The following is a 23,651-nucleotide window of genomic DNA, read 5'->3' on the forward strand; positions in this document are numbered from 1 at the left end:
AACACAGTGCAGCTGGTTTTGGAACCTGTGAGACTTCACTACAATGTTTGTGCTGTATTGTGTATATTAATCAGGAACTAATGAGGCAAACGAGCAGATTAAGAATGATTATTTTTATTAAAAATATGTTTTCTGGCACTAATATTCGGAGTGGATTATTCATACTGAAAGCATTATCCATTAACAGTTTGAGTTCTGACTAAGTTCATGTTAGTGTCAGGATTGTCCTGCAGGGGGAAAACCTGGAGCCAGTTCACTGTTCAGACTTAAATTGACATGACTTTATTCAAACATTTAACCTAAATCCATGTTAAATGTTTGTTTATTATTCTTTCAAATTGTATCTGTGTAGTAATAATTATATTTCAACACTGCAGGTCTATTATTGTTCTACTGTCGTACTTCAGTCCCCATACAAAACATTTACTGTAGCAAATATTGACAGAAAAAACCTTCATTTAGCTGTCAGTTAAACTGCCTTCTCATAAATCAGCAGGTTATTTGTTTACTGTCATAAGACTGATTCTAGCAGATACCAGACATCAACAGAAAGCTGTGCACATTATTAATGACTGATGTTAATAACATTGAAAAACCTTCTTCCTCTTATGATATTACACAAATCTATAGTGTATGTGTATATAAATATGTGAACATACTACTTCACACATTACTAATGTTGTTTGATGTAATGTTAGCTTATTTAAAGGTATCTACACTTAAATGAAATGACACAAAATCAGTGTCAGATTACGGTAAATTACTAATTTACTTACAAAACACATTCACAAAAGCTGCCCTTACTATACTCTATTACTATAGTACTCTATAAAACATAGTATTCCAGTGCTACCTGACAACCAACAGCAAAGCTGTGTAACCTTTTTAGGCCTTTGTACTGAGAGCTGACAGCTGCTGGATCCTTGCCCCACAGCTATCTACTCAGTTTTACTGTGGTTGTCCAGGAAGAGACGTGCTAAATAAGGATAACATCGAATGCCTTATTGAGGTTTGTTGCTGTCTGGTGGTGACAGATTAGCTGTGTGTCAGCAGTCATCTTCTCTGTCTGTTCTCAGCATGCGCAGCTCGTCCTCTAAGTAAGCAATCCTTTCGATCAGAGTGGCTCTGTCAGCCTGAGCCTTCTGATCAGCCTGCCAGCGAGCCTCCTGCACTTTCCTCTCGTACCAGCGCTCCATCTGCATCGACACTGCCTCAAAGAAATACTGTGTCACCTCCAGAGCGTTGCTATCTACCCTCTCCTTAGCAAAGGTAGGCTTGCAGGGAGGGTCTCCTAAGGCCTCCAGAGGCCTCCCCCATGTGGCCCCTCTGGACTTGGGCCTGCCCTGGGAATGTTTTTTATGGTGCCTCTGTCTTTCCTTGCCTAGCTCCTGGTCTCTGACCCCAGCCTCAGCCCTGCTGCTGCAGCGGCGCTCTGTGGCTGGAGACAGGCTGCTGGCTCTGAGGCCGCTCCTCCTGCTCCTGCTCGCACCGTACTCCATGTCCACATCCTGCAGGTCCTCCTTTTTCCTCTGGGTGTCTCCACAGATCACTGAACGCTCCTTAGGCCGAACCACCTGGACAGATGACAGCAGCTTCTTGACATCTGTAGGAGAGATGACTTCTGACTTGTGTGCCTTATCACCATCTGTTGAATATTCAAAAGAGATGTGGTGAACATGATCTAATATACAAGTAACTGCTGAACATTATTTGTACATGGTTAGTTTTATAATCATCCAAAGAAATGGCTTAAAGAATACTAGCTAAGAATCTCTTGGCAGCAGTGCAGAGCAGGTGGTTCAGGACAGAATATCATATCACATTGTGAACTTTCAGGCCCACATTTGATGTTTGTTATTAGTCCAAATAAAGAAAACCGCTTTTAAAGGTTTTATGGTATTAAAATTGATGTATTAGTTAAATCGTCAGAAAGCACATACACAGAAATCATTTTCTGGTGTGTTCTTCAACAGTTACCTGACGGCTGATAGCTATGTGTGTCGGGGGGTGATTCTTACACTGTGGCCTTCACAGCCTAATGTCTACTCTCATTGGTTTTAATTTCAATAAATTCAATTGAAATATTTAAATAACATTTTAACATACACACACACACAAACACATTTCTCTCATGTAGGTGTGTTTAACTCTTAGTTAAAAACTGCTATTTAAACGAGACTTTTTCAATTAATCTCCTGTTCTCTGCTTTCTCCTCCTTCTTCCTGTTTATGCTCTTCTATCGTCTATCACTCTGCCATTATTATTCTTACAGTTTTTCTCATTTGTCTCGCTTGTTTCTCATTAGTTGAGACCTTTCTATCCACTGTGGCAGCATTTTTGAAACAGGGAAACAGGCTGAAACAGAAGATGACAAATCTTTACTAAATGATCTGCACTAACAAAAAAACATGAAACAGAAGCTAATCTCTACCGACAACAACACTACTTGTTGTCAAAATGACTGTCAGTCCTTTCAGTCATTACACAATAGAGTAAATTCTTTACACAGCTTTCATTATAAACTGCTTTAACCTTATTTAGATTTTTACCATTTGTAGATTATTTACATTGTTATAGAATGACAGTTTTGTGCACAAGTCTTTGGCCAATGCAAGACGTACAGGAAGACAGGTACACTAGACACATTTGGATTTGGCACTGTGTACTGTATTTGTTCTTCAATGAAAAAATAATGAGAGGCACTAAAGATAATAAAAATTCAGAAACAATTTTCACTGTATTGTACTGCATCTGATTTCAGTCTGTTTCCAGATAAATACTGTAAATGCTACTGTAAAAACACAGAAAAACATAAAACAAAAGATAAGTGTTATATAGGTGCACTATAGATAGAGTGGTTTGGTCAATATAGAGGTTTGTAAAAATGCTTATAATTTTTCTTTTGTTTGATACAGTCATTCAACAAAGTTTTGGGGTCTTCGGAAGACACGTGTGTTAACAGTTTTGAAAAAGGATGTGAAAATGTAACAATGGAAAAGTGTAAACACATTTGCAAGAGAAAGCTTCCACTGGTTAGAAGGTCGCCTCACTCAAAACCTTTAATGGTAAATGGTCTGCACTTATATAGCGCTTTTCTACCTAGTTGGCACTCAAAGCGCTTTACACTGCTTCTCATTCACCTATTCACACACACAAGCACACACACATTCACACACCGATGGCAGAGCTGCTATGCAGCTGACCTGACTCACCGGGGGCAACTAGGGGTTCAGTATCTTGCCCAAGGACACTTTGGCATGTGACGGGGAATCGAACCACCAATCCTGTGATTGGTAGTCAACTGCTCTACCTATTGAGCCACAGCCACCCCGAATGAATTGATGAATATCTGTCCACCGCTGCCAGTGCTGTTCTGTGAATCGGACTTCACAGCAGCATTGAATAGGTGAACCGACAGCACCCCTCCAAAATAACATATACGGTATATTGGATATTTCTACAGAAAAAGTTACATAATGTAACTTTGTGATGTAATAAACAAATTACAGTCTTTTTTAAGTTAGTGAGTGTATTATGTGGATAAAGTTGGGAGAAAGTACAATGTAGGATCTCTATCTGTTTATGCACAACGACACATCTCAGTTGATGAGGCCATACCTGGAGAACTCTCCACATGAACAACAACGTAGTGGCTGGCTGAGCCCCCCTCTGTCAAACTGGGCTTCTCACAGCTGGAGTCAACACGTCCAGAGCTGTTGCAAAGCTCCAGACACAGGTTTCCCTCGTTTCCAGTAGGCAGCTCAGTGAGGCCAGCTCCATTAGCATCAATCAGTCCCTCGGACACAGAGGGAAATGGGTGCAGCTTAGGGTTACCAGGATCTTCTGGGAAAGCAGCCTCCATGTTCTGCAGTTTGGACAGACACCAACTCTTCAACTCACTCACAAGGGACACCTGCTTGAAGACATCAACACAAAGGAAATTATGTTAGTTTACGTGAAGAAAAGCTTCACCAATCAACATGCTTAACAACAGAAAAATGAAACGTGGCCATCTTTCCTTAGGTAGCGTTTAAACGAAAAGAGTGAAAGAAAACAATTTTGCCGATACATCATTGTATGAAGACTTTGTCTTGGTAAAGCTCTGCTGGAGTCTCATAAAGATCAGTAATGGTTCACTAGAGGTGATGTTCATGTTACCTGTCTCCTCTCTGCCTCCAGTCGCTCATGCACGGCCCTCTGCTCGATCCTCTGCAGACATTCTCTTTTCTCTGCAAACACTCTCTCCACTGTCTTTTTATCAAGAGCCCAGATCTGATGGCAGTGGAGATGGTAAGTAGAAGATATAGAATCTTAGTGAGTTCTTTGTGATGTATAAATATCACTATATCAAATATGGTCCAATATGGTTCCTCACTGTAGTGAAGGTCAAAACTATGTTAACATCACAATTGTGGTTAGAAAACTACTCATGTTATTTTTTTAAAGCCTCTCAAGGCCACTGTACAAACAATCAAAACAAATAAAGATTCCGACAGCCTGAACCCATGACTGGACCTAATCACTCTAACCCATGTTTCACAGCTGCATTGAGTACAATAGAGAAGTTTAGACATATGTTTTTAACATTTAAAGTTTTATTGCTTTATTGTCAGCTCTTTTATCTGCTAAGCACGGTTCCGCTTGTGTAGCAAGAGTTTCCGGATTTTAACCTTTTTCCTGCAGGTTTCCTGCTAAAATAACAGAACTGTGATGAGTGGCAGGTTTATGCTTCTGCATGAAATGTATGCTGTAAGTATGGCATACACATCAAGTACCTGCATAGTGCTGGTTTTAGTTCAGTGATTTAGTCGTATCACAATTTTCAAATAAAAGTAAATTCTTTGGAAGCACAGGAAGTTTGGCACCATTGCACACAGCAAAGAACACACAACACATAAAGGTAGTAAGGGGTAAACGTTTTGGAAATGATACAGGAATTCAATAATATTGAGAGCGTGATTCAGACCAAATATCTTTTGTGGAGCAGGTAGAATGAATGAATGCTTCGTGTTTACATGCATATACTACCTGATGTTTGTTCTTGCGGTCCAGTTGGCCGATCTTGCTATTCATCTGGTCTTGGATAGTGTGGATCTCAGTCTTCATTACTTCTTTAGTGGCCTCCAGCTTGTTTTCCAGTTTATTGATCAGAGGTTCACAGCGGCAGCCATTCAGTGGAGCCTGTGACACCATGAGAAGTATTATTGCTCATGAATATTTTGTGTGGGAATTTTATGTAGCCATTTTAGTTTGTATATGACTAAATAAATAAATAAATGAATAGCCTCCATAATTTCTCCACTGAAGCAGTATGTGTGACTGATGATAGAACTAATTTACAGAACACATAGCTAAGCCACTAGGAATGAGAATGTTACCATAGTATGAGTTACTGCACTTACAGTACCTGCATGATTTTTCCATCCTGGCCCCTGTACAGTGTGTAGAGCTGATAGGCTTTAAAGTTGTGTGGAGCGGTGGACGCATGAGTGCAGGTTCCTTGCAGTTTACCTTTCCTCTTATCAAAGAATTCGCTGTTTCTGGTTTCTCTACAGCAGAGGGGGTCAGACAAAAATGGCTGCAACAGCAACAACACCTGAGATTAGTACTTATTCTATCTCTTCCTTCTAATAAGAACAAAGAGAGAAGACTCACTGAGTCTGTTCATTCATTCTTTTAAAATGCTGCCCTTACAGAGCAGGGTAAGTGAGGTTGTGCAGGCTCAGGTGGTTATGAGGTTATCACAATCCATCTTGGTGGTTGTTTACACTTGTGTTTAGGGCTGTTCACTTGTGATCAAATTGTAAATTCTCTGTACACATCGTCTAAGCACTATACTTAAATTCAGGAACCTACCTTTTCTTTCTGCTTCTTGTTTTTTTGTCTCGTGGTGTTTAACTCAGTCACCTCATTGTGATTACAGGCAGCGTGATCACTGCTCTGGCTATCATCTGCAGCAGATGCACTGTCCTGCAGGAAACAGGAAGAACATTTGAAACATTTGATAGAGCAACTTCCTGAAAATGTTTAAACACTTTAAAAGACACTTTTAAATTTAATTTGAGGCATATCTTGAGTTCTCTTATTTATCTCTACTTCCAAATAAATTCAGTTTCAAGTCAATTCAGTTTATTTATGTATAGCACCAAATCACAACATAAGTCATCTCAAGCCATGTTACCTTACAAAATACAACTGTATACAGAATTATATCGAAAACCCAACAACCAGACTTAAGCAAGCTATATAACCCACCCAGTTAGGGTGAGTGGAAAGATGAGAGAGAAAAAACAAGAACCAAAAACACTGGGCAGGTTGAATTGGCCAGTAACAGCACTCTGTTACTGGAAATATAAAGGATACCTGAAGAGAGAGGGAGACAGAGAGGAGGAAGCACACATATAGGAGAGAGAATACACAAAGTTAATGACATGCAATGGTGGCATTTAATAGATAGAGGAGAGGAGCTCAGTGTATCAGTAGAGGTCCCCCAGCAGACTAACCTATAGCAGCATAACTAAGAGATGGTTCAGAGTCACCTGATCCATCTCTAACTGTTAGCTTTATAAAAAAGGAAAGTTTTAAGTCTAGTCTTAAATGTAGAGAGGGTGTCTGCCTCCAGAACCTGAACTAGGAGCTGGTTCCACAGGAGAGAAGCTTGACTCTTAAGTCTTGATTCTACATTTGGAAGTAGACCTGCACTCTAAGAGTGCGGTGTAAGTGAAAATATGGGACTATGAGGTCTATAAGATATGATTGAGCCTAATTATACAGTACAAGGTATAAGAAGTATTTTAAATTCTATTCTGTTTTTTACAGAGAGGCAGTAGAGAGCGCAGCTAGTGTAGAAAAATGATCTCTCCTGCTAATTCCAGCAAGGACTGTGGTTGCAGCATGTTGGATTAACCGGATGAGTTACTGGGACCTCCTATTAATAGTGAATTACAGTAGTCCAGTCTAGAAGTAACAAATGCATAGATTTGTTTTTCAGCATCACTTTGAGACAGTATGCTCCTAATTTAGCAATATTACTCAGGTGGAAGAAGGCAGCTCTAGAGATTTCTTTTTTTATACTGTATAACGTAAAGGAGATGTCCTGGTCAAAAATAAACCCTGAGACTCCTCACAGTATTACTGTACTTGTAGTCAATGCTATATCAGTTGGTGTAACAATATGATTAGACATCAAGACTCTGGGGATTTTAGGACCAAGTCTTCTCTTGTTTGAATTGAGGAGTAGAAAATTAGAAGACATCCAGGCCTTTATGTCTTTTAAGCATGCTTACAGTTTGACTAATTGATTTGTTTCACCTGTTTTCATAGATAAATTTAGCTGGGTATCATCTGCATAGCAATGGAAATGTAAAGTGTTTCCTAATAATATTGCCAAAGGGAGACATACAGTATATAGAGTGAAATAATTGTTCCAAGCACAGAACCATGTGCAGCTCCATAACTTTTGTGTGGATGTAAGGCTCATCGTTAACATAAACAAACTGAAACATTTAGTCATTTAGCAGACGCTTTTATCCAATGTAAGGAACAAGGCAAGCAAACAAAATCTAAGGAGAAAAAACATCAAAGCAAAGTGCTTTAAAAAAGTGTTTCTGTTTAATGAGGTGTAAGTACAAAGGGAGGAAGGAAGGAAGATGCAAAAGAGTTCTGTTTTCAGCAGTTTTTTAAATATTGAAAGTGAGGTGGCTGAGCATACAGAGTTTGGTAGCTGGGGTTTACTATATATTTTTTTATATAATTATACTCTGTAAGGTCTTAAACCTTACACTGTAAAGTGCCTTGAGATAACTTCTGTTGTGATTTGGCGCTATACAAATAAAATCTAATTAAATTGAATTGAATATTGGTCCATAATTTGCTAAGACCCCTGAGTCAAGACTAGGCATTTTGAGTACAAAAAAAAACATTGAGGACACTGAATGAGGCCAAAAATGGTTTAATGTGCTGGTTTGTCAAGGGCTATAGCAGTGATGTTTTTCCTTAGATCACCTGCAAAATACCCACCAAAAAAAGGAAAAAGGTCTGATTTGGAAAGGTTGTATTAGGAAGCTGCCAAGGCACACGATATTAAAAGCTAGCTAACTCTGGCATTTGGCATCTTAGAGAAGATACCGATAAGTTCATAGAATATGAAGGAATATCTAGATCTATGGATTTATGTTTTTGACTGCCTCCTTAGTTTGTACACAAAATACCTGGTGGTTTTATGTGGTGGTAGACAATGGTCAGCATGGAAAAAATGTAAGTGCAATGCTTTGATAGCACTCTGCTTTGATGTTGTTTCTTCTTGACTTAGATTTTGTTTGCTTGCCTTGTTTCTCACTTGTAAGTCGCTTTGGATAAAAGCGTCTGCTAAATGACTAAATGTAATGTAAATGTAAATGCAATGCCGTGTGTTCCCACTCTTTTCCATTCTGGCTGGGATAGCACTTTGCTATTGTTGTTGTTTCTTATATATTTATCTTGTCCCTTAAACATCCCTTTTTGTAAATTCTTTTACTCCTCAACTCTGTGTTATACTCTCCTAAATTCTGCTTTGTTCAGCATTTCTTTCTTTCTTATTCTATAATTCTGAAAACAAATATGTACAATTCCTTGCACATATTCATCCATTTTTTTACCTTACAGGGTAGCATCTCATCTCTGGGCACTGACTGCGCTCTGCCTTGTGCCTTCAGCTTGTCTCTCCTTTTCATCACACTCCTGCCACGCACAAAGCTCTGTACCTTAACACAGATAAGAATAAATCACAACAATCACAATTAATCACGTTTTCTTTTTTATTTCGCCATTGAAATAGGTAATCTATTCTGACTTTAATGCTTTTTTCTAGACAGTCTCTTTGCCACATTACATAAATCAATTTTGTCCTGAAGTGTTAAATGTAAGACTATCAAATTTAAGTGCACAAGTGACTGAGGCTGTCTGAGTCAATTGCAGTAATTTTATGTGACAATGGAAGTATCATTTACATCCCACTTTGTAAGCCAGGGCAAGCCCAGTTGTGACTTTGCACACATGAGATCCACTTGCAGTTGGGAGGAGCTCACAGTTAACACCTGCTGCTTGTCAACGACAGTAACTGCAGACTGATTCTTGCTTTCACGTCAGACTCTCCGAAACACCAGAAAAGTCTCCAACAACACAAGAAAAAGTCTCTAGATTTGTTGCTAGTTGCTTTTGACATAAAAAAGTTGCCAAGAAGATTTGGAAAGTCTTTAATTTGCTGAAAAAGTCGCCAAGGTGGCAACACTGGAAAAACTCCCCAAATCTAGATTATTATCCAAATTATTATTATTATTATTATTATTATTATTATTATTATTATTATTATTATTATTAGAAGGAATTCATATTTAGAGGACAGGATGGATAGATTGGAAGTTTCACCTGGGGAGCTTTGGTCAGGAGAAGAGCCACACTTGGGTTGTTGTGTTCTCTGGCCTGGTCCAGAGCTGTTTCCCCTGCCTGTAGAAGCACAAAGATTATTAATTCTGAAAGAGTGGCAGGAACTTCCACTTCCATAACAGCAGTGAAGCTGCTGTAGATCACCTTTTTTCCTAAATCCAAACATTATTTCAAACATGTTGTTCATGCACATCTGTTATCTTAATAAATTCAATATTTTTTATTTTGTAGTATTAATTCAAAGCATCACTTCAGTTTGTTAAATTAATAAAAAAATAAAACATGCCAGTCATGTTAGAGGAATTATGTTTTCAGGTTGTGCATCCATTTGTCCCACTTCTGTGAATTTGATATCTCAGAGATGCCTTGAGGACATTTCTTGAAAATTGGCACATTTCCACCTGAACGTAAGAATCAACTGATTAGATTTTGGTGATCAAAAGTCAAAGATCACTGATTTGATGACTCTCGGAGGAGGAGAAGCAGACTGTCCCAATTTTGGCTTGCATCACAACCACTACTGCGAGAGCTGCTCAGACCGTTTTTTCTTTCATCTCTTTGCCATCGTTGGAAATGGAGTGTCCTTCTCCACATCCTACCCAAAAACTATCAAGGTCCAAGGGTTTTTTTCCTCCCACCCTAGCATGCACTCACTCAACAATTTCTGTATAATTAGGACAATCTGAACATTGGCGTCCACCTGTTGAGGCTCGTGGTGAAGTCCAATGTCCCATCACGGGACTTACTGCTGGTGCTCGTCACTGATCACCAATACTTTGCTTCCTATACTTTCTTGTTTTGAACTGATCAGCTTCCTATACTTTCTTGTTTTGAACTGATCAGATTGACTGAAAGGGAATGATGAATGGTGGTTATCAGTATAACCTTGTTTCCTTAAAGAGAGTTAACAGACAACACCACCTTGCCTTTCTTGTAGGGGGGCTCAGTGAAGAGCAGCTTTGAAAATAAAGGGAATGACGGTGGCGAATGTTTAGTTCTTCCAGGGGGGGCGTAACAGAAAATAATTGAGAAGCACTGCCTTAAGGGAACTGCGATTATACACATAACCGATCGTTTCTTTATATAATATGAGTTTGTACAGTAAATGTTGTACTAATAGGACTATTGACTCTTTACCAACCCTTCCTCTGCACAAGATAACTGATGGTCTAAAGCACATTAAGAGGGAAAGAAATGTCACAAATGTACAAGTCTCTAGAAGGTCGTCTGTGAAGTAAAAACCATGCCAGGTGAATCTCATGAGGCTGACTAACAGGATACCAAGAGCGTCATCAATTCAATTCAATTTTATTTATATAGCCTTAAATGTAGAAAGGGTGTCTGCCTCCCAAACCTGAACTGGTAACTGGCTCCACACAAGGAGCGTATTGGCTAAAGGCTCTGCCTCAAATTCTACATTTGGAAACTCTAGGAACCACAAGTAGACCCGCACTCTGAAAGCAAAGTTTTCTGCTTGGAAATATTGGAACTATGAAGTCTGATTATTAACTGCTTATATGTGAAGAGAAGGATTTTAAATTATATTCTGGATTTTATAAGGAGCCAATAGAGAGAAACTAATGTTTACATTTAGTCATTACATTTAATAGTCCAGCATAGAAGTAACAAATGCATGGACTAGTTTTTCAGCATTACTTTGACACAGGATGCTCCTAATTTTAGTAATCTTCCTCAGGTGGAAGAAGGCAGTTTGAAAGATTTCTTTTATGTATGAAATCATCAAATCAAAAGGTGGCTACTTTGAAGAATGGAAAATATAAAACATATTCTGGGTTATTTAAGATGTTTTTGTTGACAATGTAATTCCACATTTATTCTGTCATGATTTCAATGTCTATATAAATAAAATAAATCTATATAAAAGTCTGGTAGTGTGCATGATCTCTTATCCTATCTTACTGTTGTAACTAGCAGTTAGTGAGCAATGTTCAACAATTTGAGCGTACAAACACTGAATATTAATGATGTGCAAAGAGGGTGCAGGTGCTCACATTGTTGCAGATGTGACTATCTGCCCCCAACTCCAACAGCAGACGTACTGTCTTCTTATGATTCAGAGCAGCTGCCACATGTAATGGTGTGTCCCCAGCCTGTAGACACACACAGATTCTGTGAATGAGTCCCTAATCTTTTCAGAGCTCCACAACATCCGATTGTTATAAGAACACTTCTATCTTATAAATTATATATATTGTGACTAATATGTTGCCAAATAAAGAAATAATCCATATTGCAACTGTCACACATCATATGATTGCAGATTATATCTCTACTGAAAAGACTAGTTTAGATTTTATTATGCATAACAAGTAAAATTCTGCATAAACAATTCTTTTCTTGGAGTTAAGCTGTTGGAGAATGATCTTTTTCTGTCTAATCACTAACTCACCAGATTCTTCTCTGACACAGAGCAAAAGGCCCCTAGGAGAATGCGGATGATAGCCACATGGTTGTAGCGGGCTGCCACATGCAGACATGTATTCCCTCCCTGAAAACATATATGTATATGTATGTGTTACATATGGTATACAGCATGTATGTATGAACACAAAAATACAACAAATGAGCATGAATTTTTATCATTTTTTACCTGTAGTGTGGCAATGTTTTATATGACACATATTACAATTAAATAAATAATTTATTTTTATAATTAAATATTAAATTATGAATTATACTGTCCTCTAATGTATTCATTTGTCCCACTAAATTGACAGTATATTTTGGCTCTCATTTAGGAGGCTCTAAACAGGCTATGCAGATGGAAGTAGAGGTGGACAAAACCCTGTGACTGTGTAACATAACAGACCAAGTGTACCCCCTGTCAGTTTACATATGCCACCACTGTTGTATTGTCTGTCCTGACCAGGACATGAATTCTTCAGATGTGGCCAAATGTTTGAGAGCAAAGAAATCTGCTAACAACACCAGGTATAATATAGAGAGACCATTGCACGAGAGATGAGATCTCGTTTTTAAATCAGGTCTGCTAGAAATTTAAATAAAACTGAAGCCGACAACGTTTTCCGTAGACGTCTAAAAAAGTAACTTTTCACCCTGCATTTCTTTAATTCAGACAGTTTGGCCTGTATATATATGAGTGCTGTGACTGTCTTGCTGCTGTTTGTGTCTCTTAAAGCGCCGTCAGTCACCTTCCATGACACACTTATAAAAAGAGAGAGAGAGAGAAACAAAGGAAAAAGCAACAGAGAAGAGTTTTTTCCACAGTTAAAATCTGTGAACAATGCTTCCAAAATCAACCCACGGCAAAGGAGAACTGAAAACCTAAGCTTCTCATGTGGCTTAACAAAAGCTGAGTGTGTCAGAGTGGCGCTGCTTTTCAGAGGTGGTAGAGATCAAACGCCACGGTCCATGACAACACAATTCTCCTCCCAGACCTCCGGGCTTGGGGAGCCCTTATCCCAAAGGTGGCCCATCTCCTAGAAGAGCCCTGCTTGATATGCAGTTAGCAAAGTGACCACCTTCAGATTCTTAATAGATTGAGCCACCAACTTATATACCTTTTGGTACATGGAGGCGGTGAAGTGAGGAGGACAATCCATGTCACTGCCTTCCATCACATCCCCCTTAGCATGCAGTAGTGGGAACTGGAGAGATGCTGTTTCCGTTTAGAGACAGGGGTTCATCTTTGATATGACTACCACCTGCAAGCAGCTCTCCCGGTATGCTGCACACTCATGCATGTGATACAGAGGGAATGAGGATCTCTCCCCAAGATCATGAATCTGCAAGCTGCGGGGCAAGTTTGCTAAATTTAACGACAGACAGGCGCAGGTCCACCACAACGTGAAAACCACAACATGAACAACTTTTTCTGACAAAAAGTTGAAATACTAGTATAATAGACCATATAATCCCAACCCTAGAAAACCCACATTCGTGACTAGATTTGTAGTCACGTTGTTAAACAGTTGATGCTGGAGCTCAAGAGATCTTCACTGAGAAGAAAGCGAGAAGGTCGGGTATGTGGCAGCAGAGGGTTATAAAACGGTATGGTCCGGTCATCTGCACTTCAATAATGAAATTTGTATTGTCAGTATTGCAGACTATGAAGAAGAAGAAACTATTTCCTCTGTTTTACTAATACTGAAATGTTGTCTAAGTGAGTCATTCCAAGTGTGAGTTTCATATAAAATACTGAAGAACAGAGTTGTATAATTTCATAAAATATGGGGCCCTTACTTTGACTAAACTGGCACAATAAAATCTAAAGTCTGACATAAGCCTCCTGCCTAAAAGAAAAAAACTGTATAAATGACTTTAATGTATGTGTAAACAGTGCATGCTGTTTGGTTATATGTATGTTTAAGTTGTAAAATAAGGGATCTGAGTATTCTACAGCATAATGTACTTCCCACTGCAGTCTGGAGACTTACATGATTCTTGCTGTCTGGCCTGGAGCCTCCCAGGAGCAGAATCTTGGAACTCTGAGCATGACCATTCTGACAGGCAAGGTGGAGAGCTGTGTTTCCTGCCTGGAAATCAGAGAAGAAAAAGTCTAAACACCACATGGTCTGAACACAATATGGAGAAACCGCAATTTAAAAAAAATATAACATCATGGTATCTGTGTGACCTGTGTCAAAGAAACAGCGTGTAATGAAAACCAACAAGATTTCGTTTTTTTTTTTTTTTTGTATTTTAATGAATTGTGGCCATTATTTCCTGGTAAACTAGTGTCTGTTTCACAGCATCCACAAACCTCTGAGTAACTGCAGTAAAAAAAGAAGCCATCTACTCCCCTCCTACTTCAACCAGCTGGGAGAGGTTAGTCATGACAAGCTGTGTGTAAGCTAAGCACCACCTATAGCCATTATAGCTTAACACATGTTGTACAGTTGCACAATTTTGTGGCCCATCATTACAGTGTAACACTTTCAGTGGCTACTACAACAATAAAAACACTAATTATAGGAGCACAGTACATAGCAAACATATTTAATCAATGAGGAGCTCCGGTGTAGAATCACCTTGTTTTTTGCATGAATGTTGGCTCCAGCCTTCACCAGCAGTTTCACACACTGGCTGAAGCCATGCCAAGACACCTCATGGAGAGCAGTGTTTCCATCCTGACAAGATAAAAGACAAAAGCCCCACCAACAAACAACAGAAATCAGAGAAATTCTCTTCCTTTATAACTCTAGATTTTAGGAAACTATTGGGGAATTTTAGTGAAGTGCTCTTAAAAACATACTATTCCATTCAATTTGGAATTCAATGACTCAGCTTTTTGAGTCATGGAAAGTTTTTACTGACACCAACCAATATCATTTAATTTTGATATTTGCTAACCCGATACTGAGTCACTATGTCAATCAATCTACCTACATAAGCACTGCAATAGACAAGGTGGCAGACTTCCTTACCGAACCAACTTCACTTGCACAGCAAAGATTAGATGTGGTGGAAATAAATCAATGTAAGAGTTGCTTGTTCTCAAAAGATCTCAGTATGATGAATCCTCCCAGGTTTTATACATGCAGCATGGAGAGATGGATTGAACTGTACCTTGTCCTGTCTGTCCAGTGCACACCCTTCCTGGATGAGAGCACTGATAACATCACTGTTGCCCACCATGGCAGCCCTGTGTAATGCTGTCTGCTCCCCCTTTCAACAGAAACATAAAAAAACTACACTGAATAAAAATTAAATGACGAAAACATTTCACAGAAACAACAAGTACAAATACAAGCCATGGAGCTCCAGTTTGATATGACTATGTTGTTATATCATTCTGTATAATCTTTAAACCACTAAATGAATAGTGGTAAAGTAGCATGTTTATCTGACACCATTATTACTAGCTGAGTGCAGCTCAGCTGTGTCTGCTGCTAACACAGAATCCCTGTGATCCTGCTGCATGTTTTATTATTTTTTTCTTAACTTCCTTGTGATCATAGACATGACATGTACCTGGTGTAAACTAATCACAAGTAGTTTAAAAGCCTGTTAGTTTCAAGATTCAATATTCAAAAAACTTTATTAGTCCCAGAGGGAAATTATTTGCCTTATTACAGTTGCTCTCAATACAGACAGAAGGAAAGAACCACAACCAGAAAAAATCTAAAACAACACAAATAAATCAAATAACATAAATACAAAAACTATATGCACAGAATGTTGAAAAATGATGAAATGGGTCAATAATAATATACCAGAGTTAAATGATAACAAGAAAGCAATTTCTGAAGAAATTACATGGGAGAGCTGATCTGTTGCCGAAAAGACACCAACCGCTTAGAAGCTGCTGACCAATGACAAATTATTGCAAGTGCTTATGTAAAAGAACATCACAAAGCTAAGTTCATAAAGAGGAAAAGCTAAGAAAAGTAAAGGGTTGACACACTGAAAAACGTTCACAAAAAACAAAAAGTTGACAAAAAATAAAACTGATAGACAAAAGTGAGGCCAAAAAGACATATCAGAAAAAGACAAAAAAAAAGTGGAAAGGAAGTTCAAATAAAATAAAAAAACAAGATGCATAAATACATTTCTAAATAATAGGAAAGGAAAGACAAAAACGATCAAGTAACAAGACTTAAAGTTAAATGCACTGGAGAAATCAAAAAACATCATCCTTACCAAGCTGGGGCAGATGTATGATGGCATCATCCACTCCATCATACATCTGTTCCCATGCACCTACACCTTAGAGCAATTAGGAAAATACAGACAAGTTTGCCTTCATTTTTTTTTTCACAGTTTTCAGACATTGTTCATCCCTATAGACACATTTTTCATGTTCTTTTATGAATATGAATCACCATGGTAACACAAATCCATACCAAAAGTCATAGCACACTATTCCTGATCGAGCCACATGATTTTATGTATCATATGTCAGGGTTTTCTCAAAACTGCAAGATGAGTTTCACAGTAAGATTTTGGCCAGAAGAAGAAGGAAAGGATGAAGATAAAGAAGAAGAAAAAGAAGAAAAAAATATGCAGGATTACATATAGTAGGCTTCTCTGTTACACAGAGGCCCACTAAATAATAATAATAATACTATTAAGAAGACGATGTAGAATTAAATATGGGCGGCTTCTCTGTCAGAGCAGCAGCTGTGTCAGATTGGAGTTTGCTCAGGGAAGGAAGGATAGGTGGACATAGTGCTGACTCAGTAGGAGCACATCTGCCTTACTTCCTTCATTATCTTTTCCATTCATCCTCCTCTGTATTATAATCTTGTTCTCTATCTTCTGCCTCAGTATGTACATTCGGCTCCCTTCAGTTCTGGAGGATGTACTATCCTATACTATTGTTGCAGAAGTCACTGGCCACATAAAGTGAACCTGGCAGCTACAAATATCTGGATTATCACCATTTAAGGGGAAAGGGGTACTTCCATCCTGAGGACAAATGCACACAGGGGCATGAAACATGAAACACCATATCAGCATACAGAGAAATTACTCACATCGTCTTGGATGTCCAGGTTACAGCCAGCTTTGAGCAGGATATGCACAACTTCAATATAGCCTTTGTAGGCAGCCAGGTGCAGGGGGCTTCTGCCATACTGTCAACACAAACCACATACAAAACAACAAGCATGTTGTTAGTATAAAAAAAAGTTAGTATAACATATTGAAAACATAGATTTTATGAAAATAATAATTATATTTCAAAGTGTATATGAAAGCTGTGCACTTTAAGAATATGGACTCTGCTTTAAATTAATCTAAATAGATTTTATGTGACCCACATCAAGAGGTATATATTTGGTAAGTGCCACTTATATACTTTCAAAAAAATTACTAAGAATATCAAAGACCATTTAATTCCAGAAGAACAAAACTTGGGGTTCTAATATACTCATGCAGGTTTTAATGACTTTTATATTTCCATTCAGTGACTTTATGCCTCTTCTACTTTTTACCAGTGCTCATCTTTGGAAATGAGACTATTCCAGTTCTCTTTGACTTACTCCACATTGACATTGACCTACTTCTGCATACATATAAAGTACTTAATAATCAGGCTCCATCTTATCTTAAAGACCTCATAGTTCCATATTTTCCAAGCAGAACTCTCCTTTCTCAGACTGCAGGTTTACTTGTGGTTCCTAGAGTTTCCAAATGTAGAATGGGAGGCAGAGCCTTTAGCTATCAAGCTTCTCTCCTGTGGAACCAGCTCCCATTTCAGGTTAGGGAGACAGACACCCTCTCTACATTTAAGACTAGACCTAATAAAGCTTATAGTTAGAGATGGATCAGATGACTTTGAACCATCTCTTAGTTATGCTGCTATAGCTTAGTCTGCTGGGGGACCTCTTCTGACAAACTGAGCTCCTTTCCTCTCTCCTTTCTCCTCTATCCATTCAAATGCTACCATTGCATGTCATTAAATTTGTGTCTTCTCTCTCTTGTAGTTGTGTTTCCTCCTCTCTGTCTCCCGCTCTCTCTGTACTTTTCTCCAGGTACCCTCGGCCTAGAGCTGTATTTCTCCAGAATCCAGTTGACCTGCCCTGACCTTGCCCGTTGTTCTTTTCTCTCTCCTCTTTCCACTCACCCCAACCGGTTGAGGCAGATGGCCGCCCACCCTGAGACTGTTTCTGCTGGAGTTTGACTACAGCAACCTTAAAAGCATGTGGTACATAGCGTGTTAGTAAAGTCTTGTAAAGTCAAATGTCTTGTGTGAACATAGTAATAGCACTCAAGTGCGTGCCAAAACAACCACACCAAGACCGCATAAAAAAGGTTGGTCTTGATCCGCATCATCTAGTGACCTCTGGTGAGATCCTCCTGGCTCACACTAAGGTGTAAAAACACCCTTAATAATGTGACCCCTTGTTGAAAACCCCTTATCATAAGAAGCACACTATATAAATGTCTGATTCCATGAAACCAAGGAAGTGAAGGCAAAGTCTGAACAAATCTCCCCAGATAAAAATGGGCGAGACACTGTAAATGCAGCGTTCCACCCCTCCGTTAGCAAAACGCAATAAGAGAAGGAGTTTCAGTATTTAATATGTTGAGTTTCAGAAATTCTCTGCATTGAGCCAGTATACGTTGGGATGCATCCAAGTACAAACACCTGGGAATGTACTAGGACAATGAAATAGACTGCACAACAAACTCATCAGCACTGTCCAGAAATGCTCACAGCCAGATGTATTTTCTGAGGTGCCTCAGGCCCTTCAATGTCTGCAGCACCATGCTGTGAATGTTTTATGAGTCTTTGGAGGCCAATGTAATTTTCTGCTCCACAGAGCCCCACAGGTGATCCTTTCTCAAACTTTACAACTTGTACAGTACGTACTGTATGGGGGAGGGGAACTCATCATCAGAATCATTAGGTCATATATATGTTGTCATTCCACTCTAGTCTATTAATATTGAGCTATTTCCATCTTTACATATAGTGGCAAGAAAAAGTATGTAAATCTTCTCGACACTTAACAGCAATCTTCTCTGCCAGTCTCCCTGAGACTCCCCCCTCTGATCATGAGAAAACCTTCTGAAAACCCTGGAACAACAGAAGCCTCTACAGGAAGCACTGGCTTCCTGTAGCTGTCCACATCAGGTTGTCAACTCAACAGCACCTGCCTACCTGAACTCCCTCATCCAGGTCTCCAATCCCTTTCATCCATTGCGCTCTGCCAGCAAACAAGGCCTTATGGTCCACTCACTTCACCTCAAAAGATCTCAGGCAAAGCTTTTCAGCTCCTTGGGTCCAAAAGGATGGAACGACCTATCCACCTCTGCATGCTCAGCAGATTCATCTTTGTCTCATGAGTCTCTTAAACTGTAACTTTTAGCTAATTTCTGTAGTTTTTGGCAAATGCCAGCTTGGCCCTTCTATTCTTCTTGCTAATGAGTGATTTGCATCGTAGCCTCTTTACTTTGGTTCATAAAGTTGTGAAACTTTTACTGCTGCTCTCTGGAGTACCTAGGGGTTCATAGACTAAGTCTGCCCTACCAACTGAGCCACTTGCTCACTTCAATTCAATTCAATTCAATTTTATTTGTAGAGCGCTTTTTACAATTGACATTGTCACAAAGCAGCTTTACACAACCAAAGAACAGTACATGAACAGTGTATGTGTATGAGTCATAATAATCTGATTGTCCCTGATGAGCAAGCCGAGGGCGACAGTGGCAAGGAAAAACTCCCTGAGAAGGCAACAGGAAGAAACCTTGAGAGGAACCAGACTCAACAGGGAACCCATCCTCATATGGGTGATTACATGCTGTGTAGGCAGCAGTCCAGTATAACAGTTAATGTCACTTACCTTGGTGACGGCTACTTTTGCACCCTTGTTGATAAGCTGGACCACATTCTCGGCTTGTCCTTTGTGTGAAGCTATGAGGAGGCGCTCAGAGAGTGCAAGGACCTCATCTGCTTCCTGCTGGCTCATGAAGCAGGACAATTGATACTGCGGTCTTCAAACACGGTGCTGCAGGTAATGAAGGCAGTAGCTGTGATGGTGATCTCTGATGTTCTCTAACTCATGGTGAGTTCAGTTGCAGGTAGAGGTGTCAAAGAGGTGTTGGAAAAGCTGCCACTATTGCCACTCAAATTCCTCCACTTCATCTTCTCAGCTCTTGGAAAGAGTAAGTACAAGTCAGCATGTGCTCCAGTATCCATGATACTAAGATTTAAAGGACAATAAACAGAGTAAACTGACATCACTACTATCTGTGTTACTAAACCCACATACAATCATCACAGAGTCATGTAAGCTGGACAGATATAACACACACAAAAGCTGCTGCTTTACATACAAAGACACATAAAAAACTTGTGTACAGCAAACTCCATAGATACCTTTGGGGTTTTTTTTTTTAATCACTCAGTTACTCTGTGAGAAATACCCATGGTCCTAAGCATCCTAACTTCAGGTAAGGTAAAAAATATAAGTTTTAATGTTCCCTTAATTTTATGTATTTCATTAATTATTTATGAATTGAATTTAAATAAACTGCACTGAATTTAATTATTTATTTTGCTCTTTTATATACATTCTTTGTGTGTACCTGGCTAATTAAACACATGGCAGATGACATCAGCAAGGCTAATTCACAGCACCACAGACATACATGGCTAAAACTTAGGTTCATTGTCTTACCCAAGAATGCCCCAATTGTGTAATCAGCTGAAGATCAAACCACCAACAAAGCAATTTTTTCCCAAAATAAAATATGTTATTGGCTGTCAATGTGTGTCAGTTATACTTACTGAAGCCTATAACTGCCCAGTTATGTGCAATAAAGAAGTTAGTTTAGTAGTTTACAGTAGTTAGAGGCTGCTTGTCACTGTATATATAACCAAAACATGCTGGAGTGTAAACGCATGAAAATGGCATAAAAAGAAAAGGTGTGCTCATGAACAGTGAATAGCTAGAATTTGTGCCGAGCAGTTGGCAACAAAGTCTTTTGGATCTACTTAATGAAAATGTCAAGGAGGCATATACCTCTACTGCCTTACCACCACAGGTCAGACCACTGCCTAGTCCTACTGCAAACCTCTTATAAACCCTGTGTGCTGAAGCAACCTGCAACCACCATCAGTCAGGAACTGGACACCTGAGGCTGTTGAGTCTCTAAAGGACTGCTTTCTATGTACAGATTGGAAGGTATTGCCGGGAGCAGGTGGGAAGAGAATGGACACTGACAGACAGGTTGACTGTTTCACAGATTACACCAACTTCTGTAGAGAAATTGTTATACCTACAAAGTCTGTGCACTGTTTACCAAATAACAAACCCTGGATCAAGGAGGCTATCCTTAACCAGAAAAAGGAGGCATTTAAAGATGGAGACAAATAAAGGCTCAAACATGTCCAACATGAGCTGAAGAGGAAATTGAAGCAGGCTAAGGAGAACTACAAAAATAAAAAAGGGAGAAACTTACAACAGAACAACATCAGATAAGTGTGGAGGGGAATTAACAACTTAACTGCTACAAGAAGAACCAGGCACCAGTGGGCGATGTGGACAGAACCATAACAGAACATAAGTTCTTCAATAGGTTTGACGCTGCTACAAATCTGCAGCCTGTGCCCCCACTACCCATTATTTCTACTCAATGTATCCTCCTCCATCTACTCCATCTTCTTTCCCTACACCTGTGTGCATCTCAACTCCTGTGGCTATGCCCTCTCCATCACCTGAGCATGCTACACCATCTGTCACAGCAACAGGGGTCAGGCTGCAATTACAAAGACTGTGCCATTGGAAGGCAGCAGGCCCAGATGGTGTATGTCCTAGGCTGCTTAGAGACTGTATTGCTTAATTATGTGAGCCTCTAAAGAGGACCTTCAACCTCAAACTGTGGAAAACATTTTGTATTTTTGAACTAAATGACTATACGTCGGTGGCTCTCACATCCCACATTATAAAGGTCCTGGAGAGGATAATTCTGCGCCTACTAAGACTCTAGGTTAAAAGCGCAATGGAGTTTGCTTATAAGGAACACATTGGTATGGATGATGCTGTCCAAATGCACTCCAGTCTTACTTGAGTGTTCTTTTTTCATTATTTTGTCAATGTAATGACTTACTCTTAAAAACTTAAAGAGGCCTTGGCTTGTTTATTTGTTATGATTTTTAAATCAATTTTTAGGACTCCTCTAGAGAAGAAATCATTTCATTTTTTATTCAATATAATTCTATGCCTTGGGATCTTTTTAGATTCAGAGGCCATAGTTGTATAGTTAAAATAAAGAAATTTTATTTGTTTCTACCCTCTGTCCAATTCTTAAAAGCCTATAAAATTTCACTGGGGCAATTCTGATGTAATTAAGCCTCATATTTCATTATATGAAGTTGTTTATATTATGCCCTTTTGCGTTTTACAAAAACAGGTCCCTGAAGTCCCCTAGATGTGCCTGTAATCTGTCATGCTAAAGAATTATATTATTATTGTAATTATTATTAGAGTATAGAAAGTAACAATTCTGAAAATATCTTTAAACAGACCCTCTCAAAAACAAGCGGTTTTGTGGTTTTAGCCGGAAATGTTCTCCAGCCTCAGGGTCTGAGAGAAGCTAACATTAACCACATTAGCTGTTAAACATTACTGTGCAGCTAAATACAACAAGCTAACCCAGTAAACAAACTTTAGAATGGTAACACTTACGGCTTCAAACTTTGAGTAAGACCCAGGTTTACGTAACAGATAGTCAAAATTTGTCCATCTTTGAGCTTCAGTCCTGAAATTAATCTAGCATGCACTGGCACATATACTGGACCTCTCCATCAAAAACAAATAAATCCGCAGTTTGTTCCAATCATCAGAGGATAAGAAGAGACTTCTGAGCCAGAAAAACAATGTCGGAGTGCAAGTGTAAGGCTGAGGTTGTCATGGGCGGTGTTTGGACGAAGCCCAAACAGGGATTGGGAGAATTGATTATATGTTATTTTAAGCATGAACTATAATATAACTTACAAAACAAGTAAGAAAGTGCACTTCTAACTTACTAACTTTTAACTGTGTGTGTCTACATGCATGAGAGTATACTGTACCATAAGATTCAGTGTAAAAAACGCAATTGTCTTGTGTTTGCCTCTCTTCAAAGTAAATGGATTAGAATTCTTATTAAAATAATTTATTTCTGAATGAGTCATCATTTTATGTTATGTTTTCTTTTTTTACACCAATACAAATATGCTTGCATATTTGGTTAATATAACTAATAAAACTGGGATTCTGAAATGGAAAATTAGACCACACACTTCTAAATAGTTAAAAAAAATAAAATAAAAATTCTCGCAGCCATATATTCTGGCCCTCTTAGATGGTCAATTCACTAAAGATAAAAAAGGCTGCTAGTACACTATGCTTAACATTTGAATGAAAACCCCATGCCAGTTGAAAATGAATAAGATTAGGCAAATGGGGAATTCTCTCCTTGACTAAATTCCAGTTGATTCTTCAGAAGATCCTGTCAGGAGACCCCCCCACACACAAAGCAGGCCTGGCAGTCACAGTAAGGCTTCTGACATGCAGCTAGGCAACAGGGCTTTTGTGCAAACTTTCAGGAACTCAGGACTTAGTTCAAAAACAAGAAATGCCAAGCCCTTGCTTTTCACATGGCAAAGAAAGGCAGCCCTGAAGAATAATTATTAACCTGTTTGCTCCTGAAAAACAACTATGTCCTCAAATAGACAGATGAATGCTTCATATCTGTTGTTTGGTATACAGAAAAGGGCTAGGGTAATTATTATGAGAGATGCAAAGCATTCT

General features: G+C 38.9%; 1 protein-coding gene across 3 annotated transcripts in view; it reads right to left on the minus strand.

Moving 5' to 3' along the window:
* Positions 1-98: 98 nt before the first annotated feature.
* The window catches only part of ankrd6b (ankyrin repeat domain 6b), a 31,579-nt gene continuing 8,026 nt past the window's right edge, over positions 99-23,651 (minus strand). The window contains exons 3-17 of one of the 3 annotated variants that reach the window (XM_026341302.1): positions 19,698-20,009; positions 16,884-16,982; positions 14,974-15,072; positions 14,436-14,534; positions 13,842-13,940; positions 11,834-11,932; positions 11,436-11,534; positions 9,406-9,483; positions 8,637-8,741; positions 5,857-5,970; positions 5,408-5,578; positions 5,029-5,181; positions 4,159-4,272; positions 3,619-3,913; positions 99-1,645 (exon numbers count right to left, since the gene is read on the minus strand). In XM_026341302.1, the coding sequence (XP_026197087.1) occupies positions 1,047-1,645; positions 3,619-3,913; positions 4,159-4,272; positions 5,029-5,181; positions 5,408-5,578; positions 5,857-5,970; positions 8,637-8,741; positions 9,406-9,483; positions 11,436-11,534; positions 11,834-11,932; positions 13,842-13,940; positions 14,436-14,534; positions 14,974-15,072; positions 16,884-16,982; positions 19,698-19,823 (2,349 nt within the window). In that variant the 5' untranslated portion in view covers positions 19,824-20,009 and the 3' untranslated portion in view covers positions 99-1,046. Of the gene's footprint in view, positions 1,646-3,618; positions 3,917-4,158; positions 4,273-5,028; positions 5,182-5,407; positions 5,579-5,856; positions 5,971-8,636; positions 8,742-9,405; positions 9,484-11,435; positions 11,535-11,833; positions 11,933-13,841; positions 13,941-14,435; positions 14,535-14,973; positions 15,073-16,883; positions 16,983-19,697; positions 20,058-23,651 lie in introns of all 3 variants that reach the window. The other 2 variants (XM_026341299.1, XM_026341300.1) reach the window with 2 other exon arrangements.

The sequence above is a fragment of the Anabas testudineus genome, chromosome 24 (genome assembly GCF_900324465.2).
Source record: "Anabas testudineus chromosome 24, fAnaTes1.2, whole genome shotgun sequence".
Classification (NCBI taxonomy): Eukaryota; Metazoa; Chordata; class Actinopteri; order Anabantiformes; family Anabantidae; genus Anabas; species Anabas testudineus.